General features: G+C 32.5%; 1 protein-coding gene across 13 annotated transcripts in view; it reads left to right on the top strand.

Annotated features, from left to right (window-relative positions):
* Positions 1 to 20,769, top strand: part of LRRIQ1 (leucine rich repeats and IQ motif containing 1) — a 112,453-nt gene that overhangs the window by 57,125 nt on the left and 34,559 nt on the right. For 9 of the 13 annotated variants that reach the window (XM_083843652.1, XM_083843656.1, XM_083843655.1 and 6 more), the window contains 5 exons: positions 4 to 93; positions 948 to 1,069; positions 1,737 to 1,832; positions 2,177 to 2,262; positions 10,161 to 10,262. In XM_083843652.1, coding sequence (XP_083699778.1) covers positions 4 to 93; positions 948 to 1,069; positions 1,737 to 1,832; positions 2,177 to 2,262; positions 10,161 to 10,262 — 496 coding nt within the window. Of the gene's footprint in view, positions 1 to 3; positions 94 to 944; positions 1,070 to 1,736; positions 1,833 to 2,176; positions 2,263 to 10,160; positions 10,263 to 20,769 lie in introns of all 13 variants that reach the window. The other 4 variants (XM_083843650.1, XM_083843649.1, XM_083843658.1 and 1 more) reach the window with 3 other exon arrangements.

Below are 20,769 nucleotides of genomic sequence, written 5' to 3'. Positions count from 1 at the left end.
CAGGCTGCATTAGAAAAGGAATGGCTAACTCTAGATTCCACCCGTTTCCCTTCAAAAACACTCCTATTCTCAAACCAGCTGCGCTGGCCAAAGGTAACATGTCACAGCAACTTCTTACTATTCTGTCTTTATTCATTCCTTAAGGATATGCTATTCTGGGGTGATTAATAAGACAATCTATTGACTTGAAAAACACAATTGCTTTTAGAAGTCTCGGACTTCCTCCTCACCCCCAGATGCAATTTTTCTTCTAGATTTTCTTTCATTTGCTTAATTTTTTCTTTGTTTTGGATTTATTTCAACACTTTACTTCACAGTAGCAGAAAAAAAAAGATGATGTTCTTCATCTGTACATTTGGCAATGGATTAAAAATTGCTAGTTGACACACTACTTTAAAAATACTGAGATGTGCATTGTATGACAACAGCTGAATGTTTTCAGAACAGCTAAAGGTTTGAGCTGTAATGTCTGCTAGTTACTTGATAAACTTTGAAGTTTTAGCTTTTTGTTTTGGAAGGTTTTTGTTTTTTCTTTTTGTTATGTTTTTTTTTTCCTTCTTCTTGCTTAAATAGTATTTCCTAATGTCCTAATGTTTTATTTCCTACAATTAAAAGAGAGAAATGTTATAAATGTATAATTCTTGATATTTAAGGACTTTAAGTATAATTAAAGTCACCTTTTTGCCCTGTTTATTTAATTGAAGGTAAGGTTTCTAATGAGCTTAGCACTGTTAAGAATCCTTTCTGTTACAGTAATGGACTACAAACCCTTTTAGGTTTATCTGCATGTTTTGAAGGCCTAGACATGTGCAGTCCCAGTGATGCTCAAAAGTCTGTTCATATGCATAACTTATGTTTTTTTGAATAATTGTTTTCATGGTTTATGACAAACTTGTAGGAATTATCAACTGCTTTTTTATTTTTATTTTATTTCTCTTACTGAGAAGTATTCTAGGCCCTTAAATTCCAGTGAACATTCAAATAGTTTGCAGTTGTCACCACAAGCACTTTGGCAGTGTGTTGACAGACCACATTTATATTCAACAGAAAATCTCCACTTTCATAGAAGGTAAGTCAAATAATTTGGGGGAGGTGGGGAGGAAAAGGTATTTGTTTGTTTTGTGGGCATATTTTGTGTGTGTGTGTGTGTGTGTGTTTTCCCCAGTTATGTTTAGTTGATTTGGATTTGACAAAAATCAAAAGGAAGATGAATTGAGGCTGTTTTCTGATGCTTTTGCAGCTGTTGGTTAAAGTGACATTACTAGAGTTAAAATGTATTCACTGGTTAAAACCAGGTATACTAAAAGCAGTTATTATTTTTCATTAAGTAAGAGTATATGAATATATACATATATTTTATGAATGTATATTTGATGATATATCATAAAACATTTCTTTCACATACATCATAACAATGTAGATGTTGAAATAGATTTCTAAGACTAGATAAAGATTAAAAAGGATTTCTTACACAGCTGCATTCTTTTGGAGAGAAAGAACTGAAATATGCTTTGAGTAATTGAAATGTAAACATTTCAAATTAATAGCAGACTTTTATTAGTCTCTGAGATAAAGTCTTCCTGGAGTATTGAAATAGATTTATATGTATATATATATTTTATATATATATAATTTGCAAGCTTCAAAAGGCACGAACAACTTCCAGAATAATGAAGGCTTCAAAACAGTCTCCCAAGACCCTACCTTTCAGTACTGTTCCTATACTTTGTTTTCAGTTCAGAGAAGGGAACAGTGTCACAGCTCTTTGACTTGAAAGAAAAAAAGAAATTTTCGTTCAGGTCTGGAAAAGAAGAAAAAATTTCAGAAGAATGGTATGTTAAGCTTCAGTATTCTGCTTGTTCCAGAAATAGGTGCAGTATATTTGGTTGTTGTAGCTTGCTTTTTTTTTTAACTTCCACCTTTCAGTAATCTCTGCTTTCTACCAAAGTAAAAATTATTGTTACTTTTACAAATATCTGAAAGACCAGCTTAATATATTACAATATTGTAATTTTAAGTTAAATGTTGCAGGTCTCTGTGTAATTCAGAATGTTTCATACCATGCAGTTAAGAAAAAAATAAACACTTGTATTCTCTTTGAAAAGTGCATTGTATGATACTATGCAGATGATCTAATACTATCTGAAATTTTTAGTGAGTTATTCTCTTCCCCTAGGGGTTTTAAAGACATTTCTACTGCACAGCTAATGCTGAAGAGGGCTCATAAAATGAAGCCCAGAAAGTACAGTAATAAAAAAGTAGGTAAGTCAAGAGATAAGAATTATTCTAGTGGTGTAATATAATGATGTAATTCTTAAATCTCAAAATAGACTTTCTCTTTTAAGAAGTTTGATTGCCCATAAGTAAACATTTATTTAAATAAAGGTGGACTGTGATTCAGTGAAAACAAATCACACTTTAAGTTTCCATAAAGACCTCAATTTGTTTCACGAATAAAAAAATCAGATTTTTAAAAACTCTGCGGTGGATTTTCAAATGAGCATTTGACAGCTATATTAAAGAGAAACATTTCTTTTTGCTCATGTATCTCCTTTTCTAGTTGTGGAATATTTATTTCTGTATTGTGTGTTTCTTATGTTCTTATTTTGGTGGAATCAGGTTAAAATTATTGATTTAGGTTAGTTTTGATTTTATTTCCTAGGACTAAAATTTTGTCCTTAAAATAAAATTTGTGTAGTGTTATTCACATCTCCATAACTAGCTTGTTTGATTGTGCAAGAACTACTTATGAAAATGGCAGTTTGATACATATGAAATGAAATAGTATTTTTTTGTTTTTAAATAACCGCTAGAGAAATAAATAGTACTTATGCAGCTTTTTGCAATTGTCTTTTGGTTCTTCTCAGATTCTTCTTATGTCAGTGAACCTTTCTTAGAATATGCTACAATACATACATTACGATATGCTAATACAAATGTCAGTGGACTGTGTTAAGAACGATAATTAATACAATACCACTTGTATAAGAAATGCTGAAATATTTAAGAGCCTGGATGACAATAGCACTGAACTCTAAATTAATAATCATGTTAAATGTCCTTTGGAAGGTGTACTTTTATTTATGTTTTTTTAAGTGTTCATTTATTTGTTAAAACTTTATCAGAAGCTACAGGTATTTTTTCCTCTTTTGTATAGCTGCAGATCTCTTCTGTGTTTGGTTTTGAAAGTACTCAAAGACATTTTGCTCTTGGAAGAGAAAAGGTTCAGCATACAAATAAAGTTATTAGAAGTATTTCTTTGTACATTTTTTACAGTTTAAATATCATGCCTAAGACTAATTAGATAAAAACAAATCCAATTTAAAAAAAAATGCCATGAACAAGCCATACTTTATTGCTATGGAAAGTGAAAAAAAAAACGATAAAAATTTAAAATGATTCTGTGTAAATCTTGAGAGCTTCCCGTGATACCTTGCCACTTTAACCTAAAAATATATATATATATATATAGTAGTGAATATGTGGTGTGCAGATGAGTTTCTGACATGTTCCACTTGGTGGCCTGTGTATAATTTTTTTAATGAAAATAGCTTATTAGGTTAAATAATCTTTTCTCCATATGCTCTCTGGTTTATGTTAGTAGTAATTAATCCAGTCATAAATGTTTGATGGACCAGAGCAAATTTACTATCCTATTTTTGTTGTAATTTGTGTGTTTTGAATATGTTTACTCTCACTTTGTTCAGATTATTCAGTATGGCATGTGTTGAGTTTTTTAATGTATCACTTGGAATATTCTCGAAGTGTACCAATAGTGTTGGAAAAAAATTTAAAAAACTTTTTCATAATGTTCTAATATGTTCGAATATTCTCTTTCTGACACAAACTCATAAGGGATTTTTTTGTGTATTACATCTAGCACAAAAAATAACCTTTTTATATTATTTTCCTGTACAGAATTCTCTGACAGTCATTAAAATAACATTCTTTTTCTCAGATAAGCAGGAAGTGTAATTTCTAGAACCAGGAAACATGACTGAAATGTTGCACACTCAAGCCCTTTTCAATACAAAGATTACCAATCCAACCATTCTTTGTCATACAGCACACTAACTTGTTTGGTCAGTAAGGATCAAATAGGATATTATCAATTAAAACAAATATTTTTATCTCAAAGTGATGCTAAAACTCAGCAATTACACTAGAAAATGATCCTGATGGGACAATCCCATGTGAGAAGGATCTCCACATATACAGTTATATTTTACATCAACTACCTCTTCTGAAGCAGTGAGAGCAGGGAGCATCATAGTCTCATGGAGAGTCTGGGGACTTTACAAAGGTAGAGTAGATACACCTTATCCTTAAGCTAGGCAGCTCTAGATCAGGAAATTTCCAATATTTCCTGATAAATGGCATCTTATCAGCTTCATCTGCTCTGAAGTGAGCTTATTCCTTATTGAAGCTTCATATTAAATCTTGTGGGTTTTCTTATTATTATTATTAATTCTGTTCTTTCTTTTGAATTTACAGTTCTTCTGTGTTATATTACAATCGTTTGCTTCTTAGCTTTCTGATTAAAAATTCTTAAAGGTATTTGAAGGTATATTTAACGGTAAATGGTAATGACAGTAAAATAACTTTGTTAGCAATATAGATTTCCTACACTCTAAAAAACAGGTAACCAGAACTCACTTAAGTGTGAATTAAAAGGTAAAAAGGCAATTTTCTATGCAACGTCCATTTACTGGTATATATGTTTGGCTCAAAAGCAAAATTTGAAGTTCAGAGAAAAGCAAAAATTTATCAACTAATAAGAAATAAACTTATAGCTTTTATGCACAGATTTTAGGATCATTCCACACGTCTTTTAAGTGTGATTGAGCTCTTCTGTGGTAATGTTCTTATTAATTGCAGCTGATCTATCAGATGCTGATAGATTTTGTAGGAATACACGACCTGTCGGAGTGTGTTGTCTGATTCCAAATGCCATCAAACTCCTTTGCCTGAAATTCATAAATGCAATGTATTGAATTAGTCTCCATTCAATGTGTTTTGCCATTCCTCTTTAATATGGCCAGATATCTGCTAGTTTGAAACTTAAATCAGACAGTCATGAACAACTCGGACTCTGAACATCCTCGGGTGTGGGTATTTATTCCTTTATCCTGGTAATTTTCCATCTTCTCTTAGTATAACAATGCTAAACACAATGGGATTCATTTGGTTAATTATAGAAGTTCACATCTGCTTTCCTTTTTGGAAACAAATAGCCACATTAAAGACTGTTAATTTCCTTCCAAATCAGCATTCAAAAATAGGCTACTTGAATCTCACTGTGAAAGAATTTATAATTCTCCACTGTCTATACACAAAACCTAGAGTGACTGGCTGGAATACAGAGTCTAAACTGTAGAGATGTAAAAGTAGCTGAGAAGTATCTTACCTCATATGTCTGGCAATGCACCTTTTCAGTAATGAAAAAATAAGAATACTAGCAAGTGCACTGAATCCTGTGGTTTGTATTACAAGGAAGAGCTTAAAGTAGCCTAACCTTATAATAGGGAGTGATTTAGGCAATGATTATATTACAGTAGGCCCGTCCCAGCAACTAATGGCTTTAAGGCCTGTTATACCCTAATCCACTACAGTTATGTATGCTTGTTTGTGTAGTTAAATAAAGTTGTGGCCTGTGTTTTAACCATACCAAATGTAGACTGTGTCTACTTCAACTACTTTTACTCTACAGTAATGTAATACAAAAAGTGTGGGGAAGAAACTAGAAATTTTGCAGCCAAGTAAAACTGGTATGATGTCAGAAATATTCCTGTTTTTCATGGGTGCATAAAATTCTAAAGAAATTCTAATTAAAAATGTAAACATAGCAGACATTAATGGACTTCACTGTGATTAAAAAATCTCTAATAACAATTGTAGCTTCCTAAAAGTGCATTAGCACAGCAGTACAGAATTTCTTGCTTAACTTTGAATTTCTGTGGTTATGTGCATTTTGTGTTAGCTTCTGAATGTTAACTTCTTTTTCTTTTAAGATAGCTGGAAGCCTTGTCTGGTTTTCAGCGTGTCACTACTACAGTGCCATATTAATTCTTGTTTAACCTTTCCCTCTCCAAAGGAAAACTCTCTTGGGAGAGACTGACAGCATGATATGATAATTCTTGCTGTCATATAGGTATTAAAAAAAAGGCAAAAAGCAGCTGAAGCATGCCTTGACACCCAGAACAAGAGAAAAATTATTAAGATATTTCATAGAGGTTAGCAAATATTTTTTTATTTCTAGTTTAGAATTTAAGACAGCAATGCAATACCAATACAAAACAAACAAACAAAACAACCAACCACCACAAAAACACAAAGCCCACAGCCCCAAAACAGATGAACCGATTGTACAACATAATTTGTTGAATTAACAACAATCAAAATAAAAAACTACAGGATATTATTATTCCTTATTATACATTAAGTAAATGGCCATTGATCTATATTTTCCTAGTAGCAGAAGGAAAGCTACTTTTGTTATTGCTTTGTGTTCCATGTAGCAGAATAATCTGGGAACTCCAAACAGGGATGATAATCCCATTGTTCTAATTTCTGTTCAGTTATGGAACAAAATGTGGTTTTTCTTCCAAGTGAATTTACAAATTGAATTATCGCATATCTGTCACTGTGCTACTTTGATTTAGCAACTCTTTTAAAGTTGGCACAGATACATGTTTTTGTTTTTCTAATTACAGATATTGCACAACAAAAAATGAATGACAAACATTTTTTTTCAGTTTAACATATTATCATGAAGTTGTTTAGCAAATGTGGTGCCAGATCAGGCAGTAACTATTCCTTCCATATTGTTTCTGTAACATTTCTTGGGTTTGTCCAATTTATCTTCTATATTTGGAGTCTGCCAAGCAATGTGCATTAAATTACATCCTTGGTTCTTAGATTGCCAGCACAGATCATTGTCTAATAAGCCACATTTAAAAGAGTGTGCCAGAATCCAAGAAGATGTTTGTATGATTTTGAACTATCGGACTCTTTCACAGTTCTCTGTGAAATCTAAAACATTTGATTGCTTGTCACCAAAGCATACATACAGTTCATTTCCCTGTCTCTCTCAAAGACTGAAAAGTACTGGTATTATAAACCAGTCTTCATAATATTGCCTACATTTGGATCTAGGTAGAGAAAAAGACTCATTTTTAATAACAGAAGAGCTGTAGGCAATAGTTGAGGTGATCCAGGTAGGTACAAATTCAAGTAGTCTGGCACTGTGTTAAATCCCAGCAGATTACTTAATCATTTTGCAAAGACATGAAGATAAATCTTGTGACAGAAATCTCCTAGTAGAATAATTTCTATCATATCCCTCTCTTCCCGGGGGAGAAGGAGGGAGGAGAGGAGAGGAGAGGAGACATTTTTAAAACATATTGGAACAACTTCAGTAACCCACATAGGAAAATAGTGTGCTTTTGCAGAAATTATTTTGTTACTTGAAAATAGTTTGGAAATCTTCAATTATATTTTGTCTTAAGAGGTTTTAATCAATTTTAACACTTTGTCTTTGGTTGTCCACTGAAGAAAGACAGTTGTTGATGTTATTGCAACTACCTTTGTAAGTCAGAAGTATTTTTGTCAACTCTGTATCTGATCGACATCGTATCATGAGTGTTAGAAAAATTGTAGTAACAAAAAATATTTTGTATACTTTCATCTATGTATAGTGCTCATACAGCCATGTATCTTGCAAGTATAGAAAACACAATAGTAATTTATAGTTTAGTTACAATATATTTTTAACTTTTGTTATTTAAAAATTCAGACAACTTTTAAAATGCAGTATATTATTATTTCAAGATATTTTCATCACACATCTTACTGTGTGAAGAAGTTGCTCCCCTGAAGAACACCAGGTTATGACAATTTTATTTTTTATTTGAGAGGCATGCCAACATACACGTACTTAGTCTATCTACATGAAATGAATGTATCTACAAACCTGATAATCCACTTCATAAATCATTCTGATAATCTACCTTTAAAATTAATGGAGCTAATCCTTATTTACTGTGCTTCTTCAGTTATTTCACTGAACTTATATCTGATATAATTAGTAAAAGTGGAGGAAAATGACTTCGAATCTGGCATCCTCTGGATTGATCTGGAAGCTATAAAAATTGTACACAAAGATGAGGGATTTTCTCCTAGACAACTGGAGATAACAAATGTAAGGCGTTGCTGATTCTGCCTTGGAAAGAAGACATGGACTAAATTACTTCCATCCATATTTTCCATTATTCTTTGATTAGTCCAGTTTGCTGATTGATGAGAGGTTAGCACCATCAAGAGCATTCAGTCAACCAAAAGTTGCTACAATGTGGACTGACCAATACCATCATTTTTTGACATGTTTTGTCAATACATTATCTCTAAAAGTGTCTATACCCCATTAGAGTTCTTATGCAGGCTTATAAGGTAAAGATGTAGTTTGTCTCCATCTTCATTATTTGTGTCAAGAGAGCAATTTTCTGAAGGGAAAAAAAAAAGTGGAACTCTCCACTTTTTTAAAGGAGCATTTTTTAAAAAGGATCTCTTTGTTACGTTACTTTGTAACTGAAATGTGTACTAGAAATGCAGAGATCTGTTCAAAACCAACTTTTTAAGTTGTTGTTAAATTTCAAAAGAAACTGACTTAACAGAGCATTCCAATTCTTTATTTCCATAAATAAGGAAACAAAAACCAAACCAAAACAAAACACTGTTGACTTTGCTGCAGTATTATGGGCCATGATATATCCATATAGAGATGCTCTTATAACCTCTCTCAATAAATATGGATGATCTGCTACAAGGTCATCCAAGTAACAGGCTCAAAATGGAGCATCAGATATAATTAGTCTTGTAAATTTATTCTGTCTGAATACTCTTTCAGTCTTCCCATCTCCTCTGGTTTCCTGCTCTCTCTTCTGGCAGTGTCTCACATATTCAGTTTTGCTACATTTGCATTCTTAGTGAAAATTTAGATCCTTTCCTCACCACGTCTACTTCTTGCTTAATTCTGTTGCTAGGCTTTCCCTCGTTATGTTCTAGTCTTTTTGAAAGTTTGCAGTCAACTTTGTAGACAAATTACTTCAACCTCATTGTTTCTCAGATAGTATGGAGTGTGTATTTGTCTGCTTGTGCTATTGTCTTCTTTTAACCATTTGAAACATTTTTCTTTCATTTTTCCTTCGTCACGAGTGACAACTCATGTCATGCACAGTGTCATACCTACAAAACCCTATATGCTTTTGCTCCTTGTTGTATATCTGCTTTTCTTCCCAGTCCTATTTTTTCTTACTTTTTTTTTCTTGAACTGATTTCTCCTGCTCAGCATAGAATTTTCACATTCTTTATAAACCACTGTTTCCCTTAAACTCTTACTTTCTCTCAATGTCAAGCAAACAATTCTAACTTCACGTAAGAAATTCATGAAAGTTGCCCTTCCTCATATGTGTGATTTTGCATTACTTCAGCTTTTGTTAATTACTCTTTTTATATTTTTACAGTTTAGGAACCTGTATTGTTTGAATTTATATACATTCTGTGCTCAACTTTGCAACATTTTCAAAATAACACATTAAACTAATCAAGATTTTGTTCTGTGTCATATAGATGAGCCTATAGACTTTTGGAGTCTTTCTTTTGGTAAGGAGGGGGCATGGAAGAGAGTTGGTTTATTATCTGCTAGTTTCGCCTCAAAAAATAAACTAATAAACTGTCTCATGTTTAGGCGCAAATAACATTTTTAGCTGCAAATAACTTGATTTGAATGCTTATGAAAAAAAACGTCTAGAAACAATCCTTGGCATATACTCTGTTAATATTTCTGATTGACTTTCAAGGTTTAAAAACAGATTTTTAAAATATTTTGTGCAAATATATGCTTTAGAATTTATTTTAGTTTGGAGATGAGCTAGCTAGCTAAATAATGATCAATGGTGTTAAAAACCTGAAGAATAGTGACTTTGCTTCTCAGTTGCACATGTATTTATGTTTCTTTATTTTAGAAAATGTAATCCTTTGTGAATATAAAACCTACTTTTAAAGGTCTTTTCACTTATTAAGTGGCTAAAAGGTGAAAAACTGCTTGAAGGAATGAATGAGCCAGGTCTGACCTTTGATTTTAACTTGTTCTTGTCGTCTAGACCCAGCTGTGCGCCTGGCGTTGTTCAAAAACAATGAAAATAAACATCTCCATGTGAAACCACCAAGGAAGACATTGCCTGCAAATGCTGGTTACTTTGAAGGTATGAAAAAGAATTTCACTTTGTCTGTATGCATATAAGCATATATATCTCCTAGTGTCTTTTAAGCAAGCCTACTTGAAATGTACAACAATATGAAGAAATTGAAGCAGGCAGGAGTTTAAGGTCCTTATCTGTTCCTCAGTGTCTCAAGTTACAGCAGTGAAGCTTTTCAATTTCAATTCATTTGAGGGGGTGTGCTCCTTGAGATTAATTCATAATGAACTGGTGCTTAATTTATTTTTTTATTATTATTTTTATTAATTTACTTTCAAGAACATATAAGCATGCCACAGAAGTATAAAATAGCTAGAATAAAATTTTTAAGTGAAATATCAATTCAAATTCTTCATTTCAGAGTCACCTTTTCTCAAACTACCTATTAATTCCTGATGATTGATAACATTATTTAAAGGAATTTACTTTAATAAATATTCCCTAAAAATACAACATTTGACAGAATACAAAAAAAAAAAAAAAAAACTTCAGCATGCAAATATAAGATTCCAGAAGTCCATAAATACTGTTTTAGTTCTTTTACTGTTGAGATTGATGGTAAAACTCTCCTTGATTTCAATATGGGTAGGATAAGGCCAAGTTTGACTATTTAAAATACCTTTGAGCATCTCTGGAGGCATTTTTTTAGACTATTTTGGTTCCTTTTGCAACTCAGTGTTCAACTGTGCTCAGAAAGCTGTCACCTCTGTCATTGTATCTTTTTCAATGACATAGCCATACAATGCCTCATCATTCCCAACCCCACAAGGTAAAAGAAAAAATGATAATACTCTATTAACATTGTCTAAGTGGTAATAGAAGTTAGAACTTTACTTAGGCAGGTGTGCAATTGAGCCGAGTATACCTGAACTGGAATCTTGTCAATTAACGTAGCCATAGCAAGTCCAAATTTGCCTCACATTCATGAGTCCATGCTCAGATTTGGCTGGAAGCAATTCTTGGGCAATTCTGAAGGGGAAAAATGAGTCTGCACCTATGTTTGCCTTGCATTCAAGCTCACCGTCTCTGGGGGTGTTCAAGGAAAGATTGCACCTGGCACTTAGGGACATGGTTTAGTGGGGGACATTTGTAGTAGGGTGATGGTTGGACCAGATGATCTTGAAGGTCTCTTCCAACCTTAATGATTCTATGATTCTATGAATTTACGTAGCATATGAAGAGTCTGTGTATATGGTGCCTTATTTAGTATTTCCATTTTATTGTATCTGTTCCAGTGGCATATCCTCATATGCCACCATATGCAAAAGTCATCGTGCTGAATAAATAGGACATACAGACTGCCTGGAAACAGACAAACAAACAAACAAAAACATGGATGTCCAAAGCCTAGAAGCAGTAGTGTGACTGTTCAAAGCCATATCAAAGAGAGTCTCAGGCTCAGTACCCTGAAGTCAGTGCAGGTTTAGCCTACCTTTCCTGCCACTGGTTTATCTGTTTCTGCCTTTAGACATTTGGTTCATTGTGGAAAGCCAGTGTATGTATGCAAAATATTATTGAAATTTACATCAAAATGCAAGCACTGTAGTGGCATGCTTTGTTTTTCATGTCAAGGAAGATTGTACTCCTTTGGCCAGCTAATAAACATTATTTTTTTGTCAGTAACATTATGTTGGGAGCTTACATGCAATCTGCAGAGCCTTCAAGAAGACAAGCAATGCTATTCTGCTTGATCAGAATATAAAATTGTTCTTCTACCTGAGGTATTGATACTATAGATGGTATGGCCATAAAACACTAGGTTGTGAATTAGAATCAAGGGTGCAGCACAGGGTGTTTGCTAATATGTAGATGCTGTCAACCTGAGATACTGTCAACCAGAATTCAGAGCTTCTAAGTTTAAAATTTGGATAACATTCTGTATGTTATCCACTATCCACCTGCACGGTGATTTCAGAGTTGTGCTACCAGTCATTTCTGCTCTCATTCACAGAAAAACTTGTTTCCTATTTCCCCTCTCACACCTTTTGACCATTTCTTCCTCTCTTGCCTGGAAAAAATTGCCTTGTGTCGGTTCCAGAGTGAGAGTTATTTCTGTAACAAGAAGTTGGAATGATTTTACTCTGTATCCATAAATCGTGTGGACAACATATTCTAAATCGAGAGAGAATACAGACCAGTTCATTGCATGGTGGAAATAAACTTCCTGTATTTAAGCCCTTTTACCTTTACAGACAGGTAGCTAGTACTCTGGCAGAACTCCACTCCATCTCCTTCATAAATTACTAAACAAATATATATATATTAAAAAAAAAAAAAAGTTTCCCACTGTATTTCTTTAAAGAGGCAAATGAGAGGAGAAACCTTAGCATCAATAGTAAGTACACATGTGTTATCTGTTAAATAGCAGAATCACTACTTTTGAAAGGGGATGCCCTCGGAAGTGAAACAATTAGAACAGTTTTAAGTTTTCAAACTGGAACACATCATGGTAATGAATATTTAGGAGGTAATCTAGTTAAAGTGTAGGATGAATGTCTTTCGTCTTCATTGTATCTTCAGTTTGTGTTTAACTATACAAATAGAAAAAAAAAAGAATTAAAAAGAGAAGGTATAAAATAAAGGGTAGAAAGCAATGAGCTTAATATCTGATTTTTATGTGCAAAGAGTTTTTATGGCTTAATTAAACAGTAGGTATCATTTATATTTTCTTATACATTATCTTGAGGAAGTAATTAAAATATCAGCTGCAAATAAAACTATTGTATTTGTACAGGTATGATTTTCTGATGTTTATTGTTTTAGACATTAATGAATGGTATACACTTATTAGACAATGGGAATATAGCAAATGAAAACCTAGGTATTGTCTGAATATGAATCTATTGAACATAAAGAGAAAACCTTGTAATTAAATAATGTCATCCTCTCCTGAACTTATTAAAATGAATCAATTCTGAGATAAAGGATACGTTCTATCATAATTTGCCTTTTCATCCAGCCTACAGGGTTGTATAATACACCTGCAATATCTAAACATAGTGAAGATACAGTGTTGATGTAATATGCAACATTCTTGGCTTCAAATGAAATGAATAACTGTTTAATTATCTTTTTTTTTTTTTTTTAGTTCTTGAAAATACTCTCTAGAAATATAAATTTTCATTCTCCAAATCTTGATACAGACAAGATGTTATTAAACCTAAAATATAGTGATGCTATATGAAAGATTTTAAACAGGCTTTCTGATTGTTCACAGTATGTTGATAATTTATGTATATTCTTCTTATATTTTTTTAATTAAAAATATATATGCAGGATCTTTAGTTTTAAGTCTCCTGCTTATTTCTCACTTAAAATCTAATTTTGATTTCTGAGAAAATAATAACAATAGGTGAAAGAAATAACCATATAGACTTATTTGGCTAAAGTTCTACAAAATAGGCTTGAAGAATTATTTCTTTATGAAGATCATCCTGTTTCAAAAATCAGGAGGAACTGATATGCAAAATAAATGTTGACATCCAATTTTGAAAACTTGTGGAAAGCTTTGATCCCATGGGACAATTCATATCTTTAATTTGACATAGGCATTGCAGGAAAACAGCATGGTTGAAGAGATATATGACTTTCAAAACTTGAGTGACGTAATACATTTTTATTAAATTTTGGAAGTCGTCATGTTTTGCTCACAGATGTTATGATAATCCCAAAAGGGGACCATTATTTCACAGTTGAGTCCAATAGCACACAAGTTAGTCAGAGACAAACTCTTTGCATTACATGCTTCATCAGCACATAAGGAAATGTTCCTACAGACAATATACAATTTAAAAATACAAGCAACATGTGAAGGCACAGGCCATGGGATGGTAATTAAATGTGTTTATATGTATGTGTGTAGATGTATGTATGCATTAATATATGTACATACATGTGTTTATACACACATGCATATATTCTGAATATAAATAGATATAGATTTGAATAGTGTAGTAAATTATTAACAATTACTCTTTAATATCATTTGCAGTATCAACATGCATTTTGTAATGTGATTGCTTTCTCTCAAGCTGCTGTTTCAGTTTCTTTAAAATTAATTTATTATATGTAGTCATACAGATTTGTGAAAACTTCTATTTAAATAAATAGCATTTTTGGACCATAGTTATATATTGTGACATTAGCTTCATTAGGTTATAATGTAAGTCACAGAATCTGCGAGTGTGCTTACTATTTCTCTTAAGAAACTATGTCTTGATCAAAAAAAAAAGACTTGATATACTGAAAACATCATTTCCAATGATTTGGTGGACATTTCCTGGGATTATATATATTACATTGCTTCTTTTGGTGTGATGGGGTTAAGCTTCCAGCCAGGTTGTTAAGTTTCAGGTAGCACTAGTTAGCTGATTAAAAAAATACATACCTGTTTACTATTGTGATGAACATGCTTGGGTATTTTTGCATATTTTTTTTTATAATATTTCAAAGACCTCAAAATTTTAGAAAAGTTACAAGGAACACAGAAAATGTTCATCATTTCCTATTTTGCAGAAAAACATATTTTTAGAAAGCTTTCTAACTGCTTCTTTTGTTATCTGGAGGCTATTTCAGTCATTGATATAGTGTAAAATACTCTAAATGATTTTGGACAAAGTAGATTAGGAATTGAAGGAAGAATCTATCTTTGACTGCTCTTTTCTTGGGAAGTTCCAATTAGTCCTGGCTGAATGTGTAACAGAGCATCTCTACCAGCTGTGGGTTTGTAATTACAGGGTGTGTAATGCCATCATTCATACAAAGGATGGATATCTACTTTACCAACCAACAGTGTGACTGCTTTGTCCTAGCGCAGCAGTACAAAACTAAAGAAGGAGCCCCCAGGCCTGGCACTTTTTTTTTTTTTTTTTTTTTTTTGCTACAAGCTTTGGAAACAGTATACATCTTTTGGAGTAATCTTTATACCTCAACAATTTTGGTGGGTTATCCAAATAATTCCTGTTCAGTGGAATTGGAAGCTGGATTCCAATCTTGAGAGCAAGTTGGAAGAATGCAGTTGATCACCTGGGAGACAAGTCAAGTTACCTAAATCGTGTATTATTTGTATATGATTCACTTAGAGTTTCTCAGAATTTCATGAACTATGTTCTACTTAATTTTGTAGGTAAAGTGATTTATTACCACATATAATATATTTATTTTTAGTCATAGCCATATTCATATCCGTCAGTGGCGCACCTATACCATACAGTTCAAAGAAGTGGAAAGAATATAACTTGGTTTCACTCAGGAATGTACACAGTGACCATTGCCAGGAACTTTAACTTTTTAAAAAATGCATTGGATTATATTATCAGGATATGTTTACTGTAATTTGGGAACCCGTAGGTCTAACTGGCAATAATGCATTTCCTGTCATTTTATTCTTACTGGTGACTAGCCAGTAAAAAGTAAAAAACATAACAGATACTATATTAAAACGTATTTCACAAATATGACTCTGATAATGAACTTTTTCAGGTGACTTTTAATTTTTCATTTCTCTTCAGATTGTCAGTAGAAATAATACTTATTTTTTTTATACTGTTACAACAAGAAGAGGTGAAATGATCTTCTGGTTATGTCATATGATTGAAAGATAAATATCAAGAATCCGTTTAAAATTGTCTGTTTTACAGCTTTCTGATAGCTCACAATTATGAAATTCTTTGCACTTTCAGGTGAAAAAAATGTAGCAAAGCATTCTTATAGTTTATTATTACTAGTGCTCATTGAAAAATAGAACTTGAGACTTTGGGATGTGGTAATTTAAGTGGTAATTTGAGTTAATTATATGAGCTTATTAAAATATTTCTACATAATTATAAACACAATTTCTTAGATATTCTGTATTACCAACACTGAAGAAAAAAATGTAATAAATAGAATTGATACTGATTCTAATCACTGATGCTTTTAAATATATGTGTGAGAGTTAAGAGAAAGCACTGAGAGTGAAATGCTAATATTAATCTTTTTGTATGCTTTAAATATTTTGTTATTTGTTATTTAAGGACATTTAAATGTACACTGAACTGTAGTTAACAGGCATTTGTTAGCTGTTTTCATCTTTTTTTAAATGAGCTATTTTCAATGGAAAAATGGCATCAGCTCCCAGGAAGCACACATTATTTGTAAACATCCATTTTTTAAGTTTAGTCATCATTAATTTAGCTGTGGTCTGAAAAGGATCAATAACCACATTCTAAATCTAGTCTTGCTGCAGTTCTACTGGCTGAATTGCCATGTTTACAGTAAAATGCACTTATTATATATCTCCCAGGCTTCAAATTTGTATGCCAGATTAGGGAAGCAGTTTCTAAACCATGTGGCACTGACAAAAATGACATAATAATGCATTTCCAGAGAATCTAAGGTCTTTCGTGAAATGTGATGAAAATGCGTTACAGAAACCTGTAGTGTGGAAGGGAATCTATCTTTTAAAATCAGAACTCTATGGCTTTGTTTCGTATTATTTAGTGTGAGCTCACACAACAGAACTCTCACATTGAAATATTTTCTCATTTTAAGGAATTAATGGCTCTCCACCAGCCCTTTAACATGTAAAATGAGTAGGTTACTTATGTCCAGTACATCCAAAAAGAGCCAGGATAAAATAAACATAAGGAGTTGGATATCTTGGAAAAAATCTGTCATGGGTTTGGGTTAATCATCTCCAGAAGAAATTCAACTTGATGCCTGAAATGTAAGACTTCTTGGAGAAAGCAGTAAAGCCTGAGGCAGTGTTGATCTGAAGGAGTGCTCTCCATGGGTCAGAGCTGCTCTGCTGGCAGAGTGCAAACCCAGTTCACAGCAGCGGTACACTGAAAAGTTGTAAAAGACTGCAGGGGCCTTACAGTGCACGCACTCAAGCTTCAGTTACATAGTTTTAGTGGCCCAGTTTCTTATTATAAAACAAAACTAAAAAATAAAATCTGTGCCTAATTTTCCAGCCTCCTGTCCATCAATGATAATGTAGACTTTTTCTCTATTCCTGGAATGAAGCAATCCTGAAATAGTGTAAGTTTAAAAATGAATAAATAAAATGTCATTTATGTGCATTCATGCAGTAAACTTCAGCATCTGGATATTTATAAATGATCTAGGCATATGACATTTTTATTACAATTTTTGCTTTTCACATTCAATTAAAAAAAAAAAAGATGAAAAGAAAAAGAGAGAGAGAAAAAGATTTTCTCTTTGCCTGAAGTTCCTAAAGAGGAAGTCCAGGAATACATTCCAATTTAGTATTATAAGATCTCACTGTGGTTCTACTCTTCAGGATTCCACTATTCTACTGTTAAATATTTCTGATTTTGACCTCATATTTCACCTGCTCATGTATTATCTCTTTGTTCTTGCCTCTACTGTTTTGCAGAGTTGCAATTTGTGGTGGTATCAGGACTTTATTAATGCATTGGAAATAAATCTTCTGAAACTTGAAATTTATACAACATGTAAGCTATGTCACCTGTGCTTTCCTAGCACAGCAGTTAAAAGGAAGTGTGCATTAGGGGAAAAAAATAAAAAAAATCTTACTGCTATTTTGCTAACGACTAACTACCTCATGATGACTTCAGTAGGAATGAGATTTCACCCAAAATTTCATCAGAGGTTGAGAACTAGTTTATGGCATTGTTGAATAAGGAAGCACAATATTTCTGATAGTTTCATTTGCTTCTTCTGAGATTTTAGCTCTCCTTTTCTTGAACTGTATGTGCAAAAGCTAGGTAGTGTCTGCTCAGACAATATATATATATAGGTAAGTTGACTCCATTTCAGATCCACAACGTTTTATAATACATAAGGCAATCATTTTGGATGAAAAGACCCCTGAGTCCTGAAGCATTTCAAATCCTTTTCCATTTGACCATTCAGTGACCTGATAACTATTTCCTGTCCCTAAGTAAGGTTGTGACCCAGGTCTTAGAGTGCAAAAGACAGATAATTTTAGAAACGAGTTAAATCCAAATGGATTTGGTTGGAGGGGGTGAGGGAGAATAAGTTTAACTAAACTCCTCTAAAATAAAGTGTTAAAGCACTTGGATTTAGTAAGTGTAGGTAAAAGTAATTATTGAATTTGTTGTCATTTGTTTGGATGCCTGGGGACTGTAGTCAATATTGGGATGGTTTGTTTATTCGTCTTGCTTCTACTCAAAAATAGCCAAATGCAAAGGTGCTCATTTTACATGGAAAAAAAAATGCTAATGATGAGGTCATTAAAAGTGCATTTTCAGATACATTCCAAGTATTATTCAAAATGAATATTTCAAACATTACATTTATCTTGGTAAGTGAATGGTATTTTAACATAACCCATGGAAAGTGTGCTCTGTGTCCATAGAAATATCACAACTGTTGCACTACACAACGGCTCATCTTGCAGATGTATTTCCATTTTGTATGGAACTAAGAACAAGGAATAAAATGGATTCTTAGAAATATTTTATAGGAACAAATACTTGTTTCAGTTGCACAGCATGATTCATATTAAATCATGATTAAAGAAATATTTCCCATAGCTATGTTTAATAGCAGTATCTTTGCATACTTCAGGTACTCTCAAAGGTAGACTTAAGGAAGGCCTTTACCCCAGAGCATTTAATTAATTTGAAAATGTAATTGATTGAAGTTTCTTATAAAGGAATTATTTTTATCCTGTTCTATAAGGTGAACAATGGTGTTATGGAGAACTGGTAGCATTAATGAGGTCAGAGATCTACAGCTATCCAAAAATGCTATTTTTCATATGATAATGTATTTAATATTGAATGTACATCTTAGTCTTTATCTTTTTTATAGCTATTAATGTTGTGGATCACACAGATAATATATTTCAATAATGTGCAACATTTTTTCAGGCAAAACATTGAAATCATTCAAGTCGAAGTCAGGTTATTAAAAAATTTATATTGTTCAGGACTAATAGTATAGGTGAGTCCTATACCTTTTACAAATTTCATGTAATCTATAAAAGGAGACAGTATATATGGTAGACTTAGAAGATTTTATAAGGAATTGTAGGAGCACCTCAAATATTGTAATAAAAATCTACAATCATTCAGTGATATCTGTGTAAATTCTGTGATATGATGTGTATATCTCTCATGTACATCTTCCAAATTTATACTTTTATGGTTCAACTCTTACCATTTACAATACAGATCCATTTTAGCAGTTGTTTCAAATTCTTAGGTTTGTGGTATTTTGATGTATGCACTGCAGGTATTTTACCTGGCTTATGTGTATAAAGAAAGGTGGAAATAATGTGTTTTCTAGTTATTATATATATAAATATATATGTACACTTGTATTCTCTCAGATTCCTAAGAAAGGATGGATGCAGAGATTATATTTTATTTTTTTTATTTTTTTTACATGACAGTCTAGAATAGTTCTTCTGTTGTAGATCTCTTGTCTGTTTAACAAATTTGATGTATGGTTATAATTTCATAATTTACTATGTTTTTAGAATCTTAGAGATAACCCGGTCCAGGTAACCAGATAAACAAATCAAAGTAGCCAGACAAAAGAAGAAATTTATTTCACTTTCACAATCATTATTAAAGAAGGAGATTCTGAATAACTAAATTTTATGAATGTTTTTAAGACCAAGTTAAGTGTAAAGGTTACTAAGAAACTGAATGTGAAACTGAAGTCAGTACCCTAAAGCACTTTCATGTTTCTTTGTTTTGTTTTGTTTTGTTTTGCTTTTCTCATATGAAGCAAGCACAGTAATTTTCAGTTTATGAAGAGAACAGGGATTTCTTTTGTCAAAGATAGATTTTTTTGTTTTTAATTTCAAAGTTAAATTTACTGAGAATTTGCTTTAGTATCTGATGGGAGTATATTTTGTAATTGAGAAATTAGTAGTGAATGTAAAAAGAAAAGAAGCTATGTGCTACTAAGGCAGAAAGTTCTGATTTAACCTACCAATGACCTGGCTTTGTTTTTTCAGATGACAGTTCTAAAAGTGTGCAGAGAATATTCCCTTTTAATACAGTTATTTGCCGCAAGCCGTGACCTCACTGCCTGTCAGGGAGCAGGTCTGAATTGGCCCTTTCTCTGATATCGTGACATTGCTTCTGTTGCCTCGATTGTGACCTCTGATTGCATGATACCCCTGAGAGTTCAATTTAATAAGCGTGACTCCTGACTCTTAGCCAGGTCTGCCTTCTTAGGTTTTGTCAGACTCTACTTGTAGTCTGGTCTACATATACTAAAACATTGCATAGGCTGTCATCATACCATGTGAGTTGTGTGCACTGTATTCAAAATTCTCTTTCAAACATCTTTCATTTATTGCAAATGGAAATATTTATAAAAACTTACTTGGAATAAATTTTAGTAATTGGTTCTTCCATAGCTATGACTGCTCAGTATTTTTGTTTTTTATACTTTTGTACAAATAATTACTACTATTTCACTTTATTAACAACATGCATGTTATCCATGCGTCATGCTAGTTCCTGACTTTAAACTTTGTTTTATTTCCCCTAAGAGAGCGTTGTAT

Source organism: Anser anser, assembly GCF_964211835.1.
Source record: "Anser anser genome assembly, chromosome: 1".
NCBI lineage: Eukaryota > Metazoa > Chordata > Aves > Anseriformes > Anatidae > Anser > Anser anser.
The sequence above is the reverse complement of the archived record's forward strand: the minus strand, read 5'-3'. Positions and strand labels throughout refer to the sequence as shown.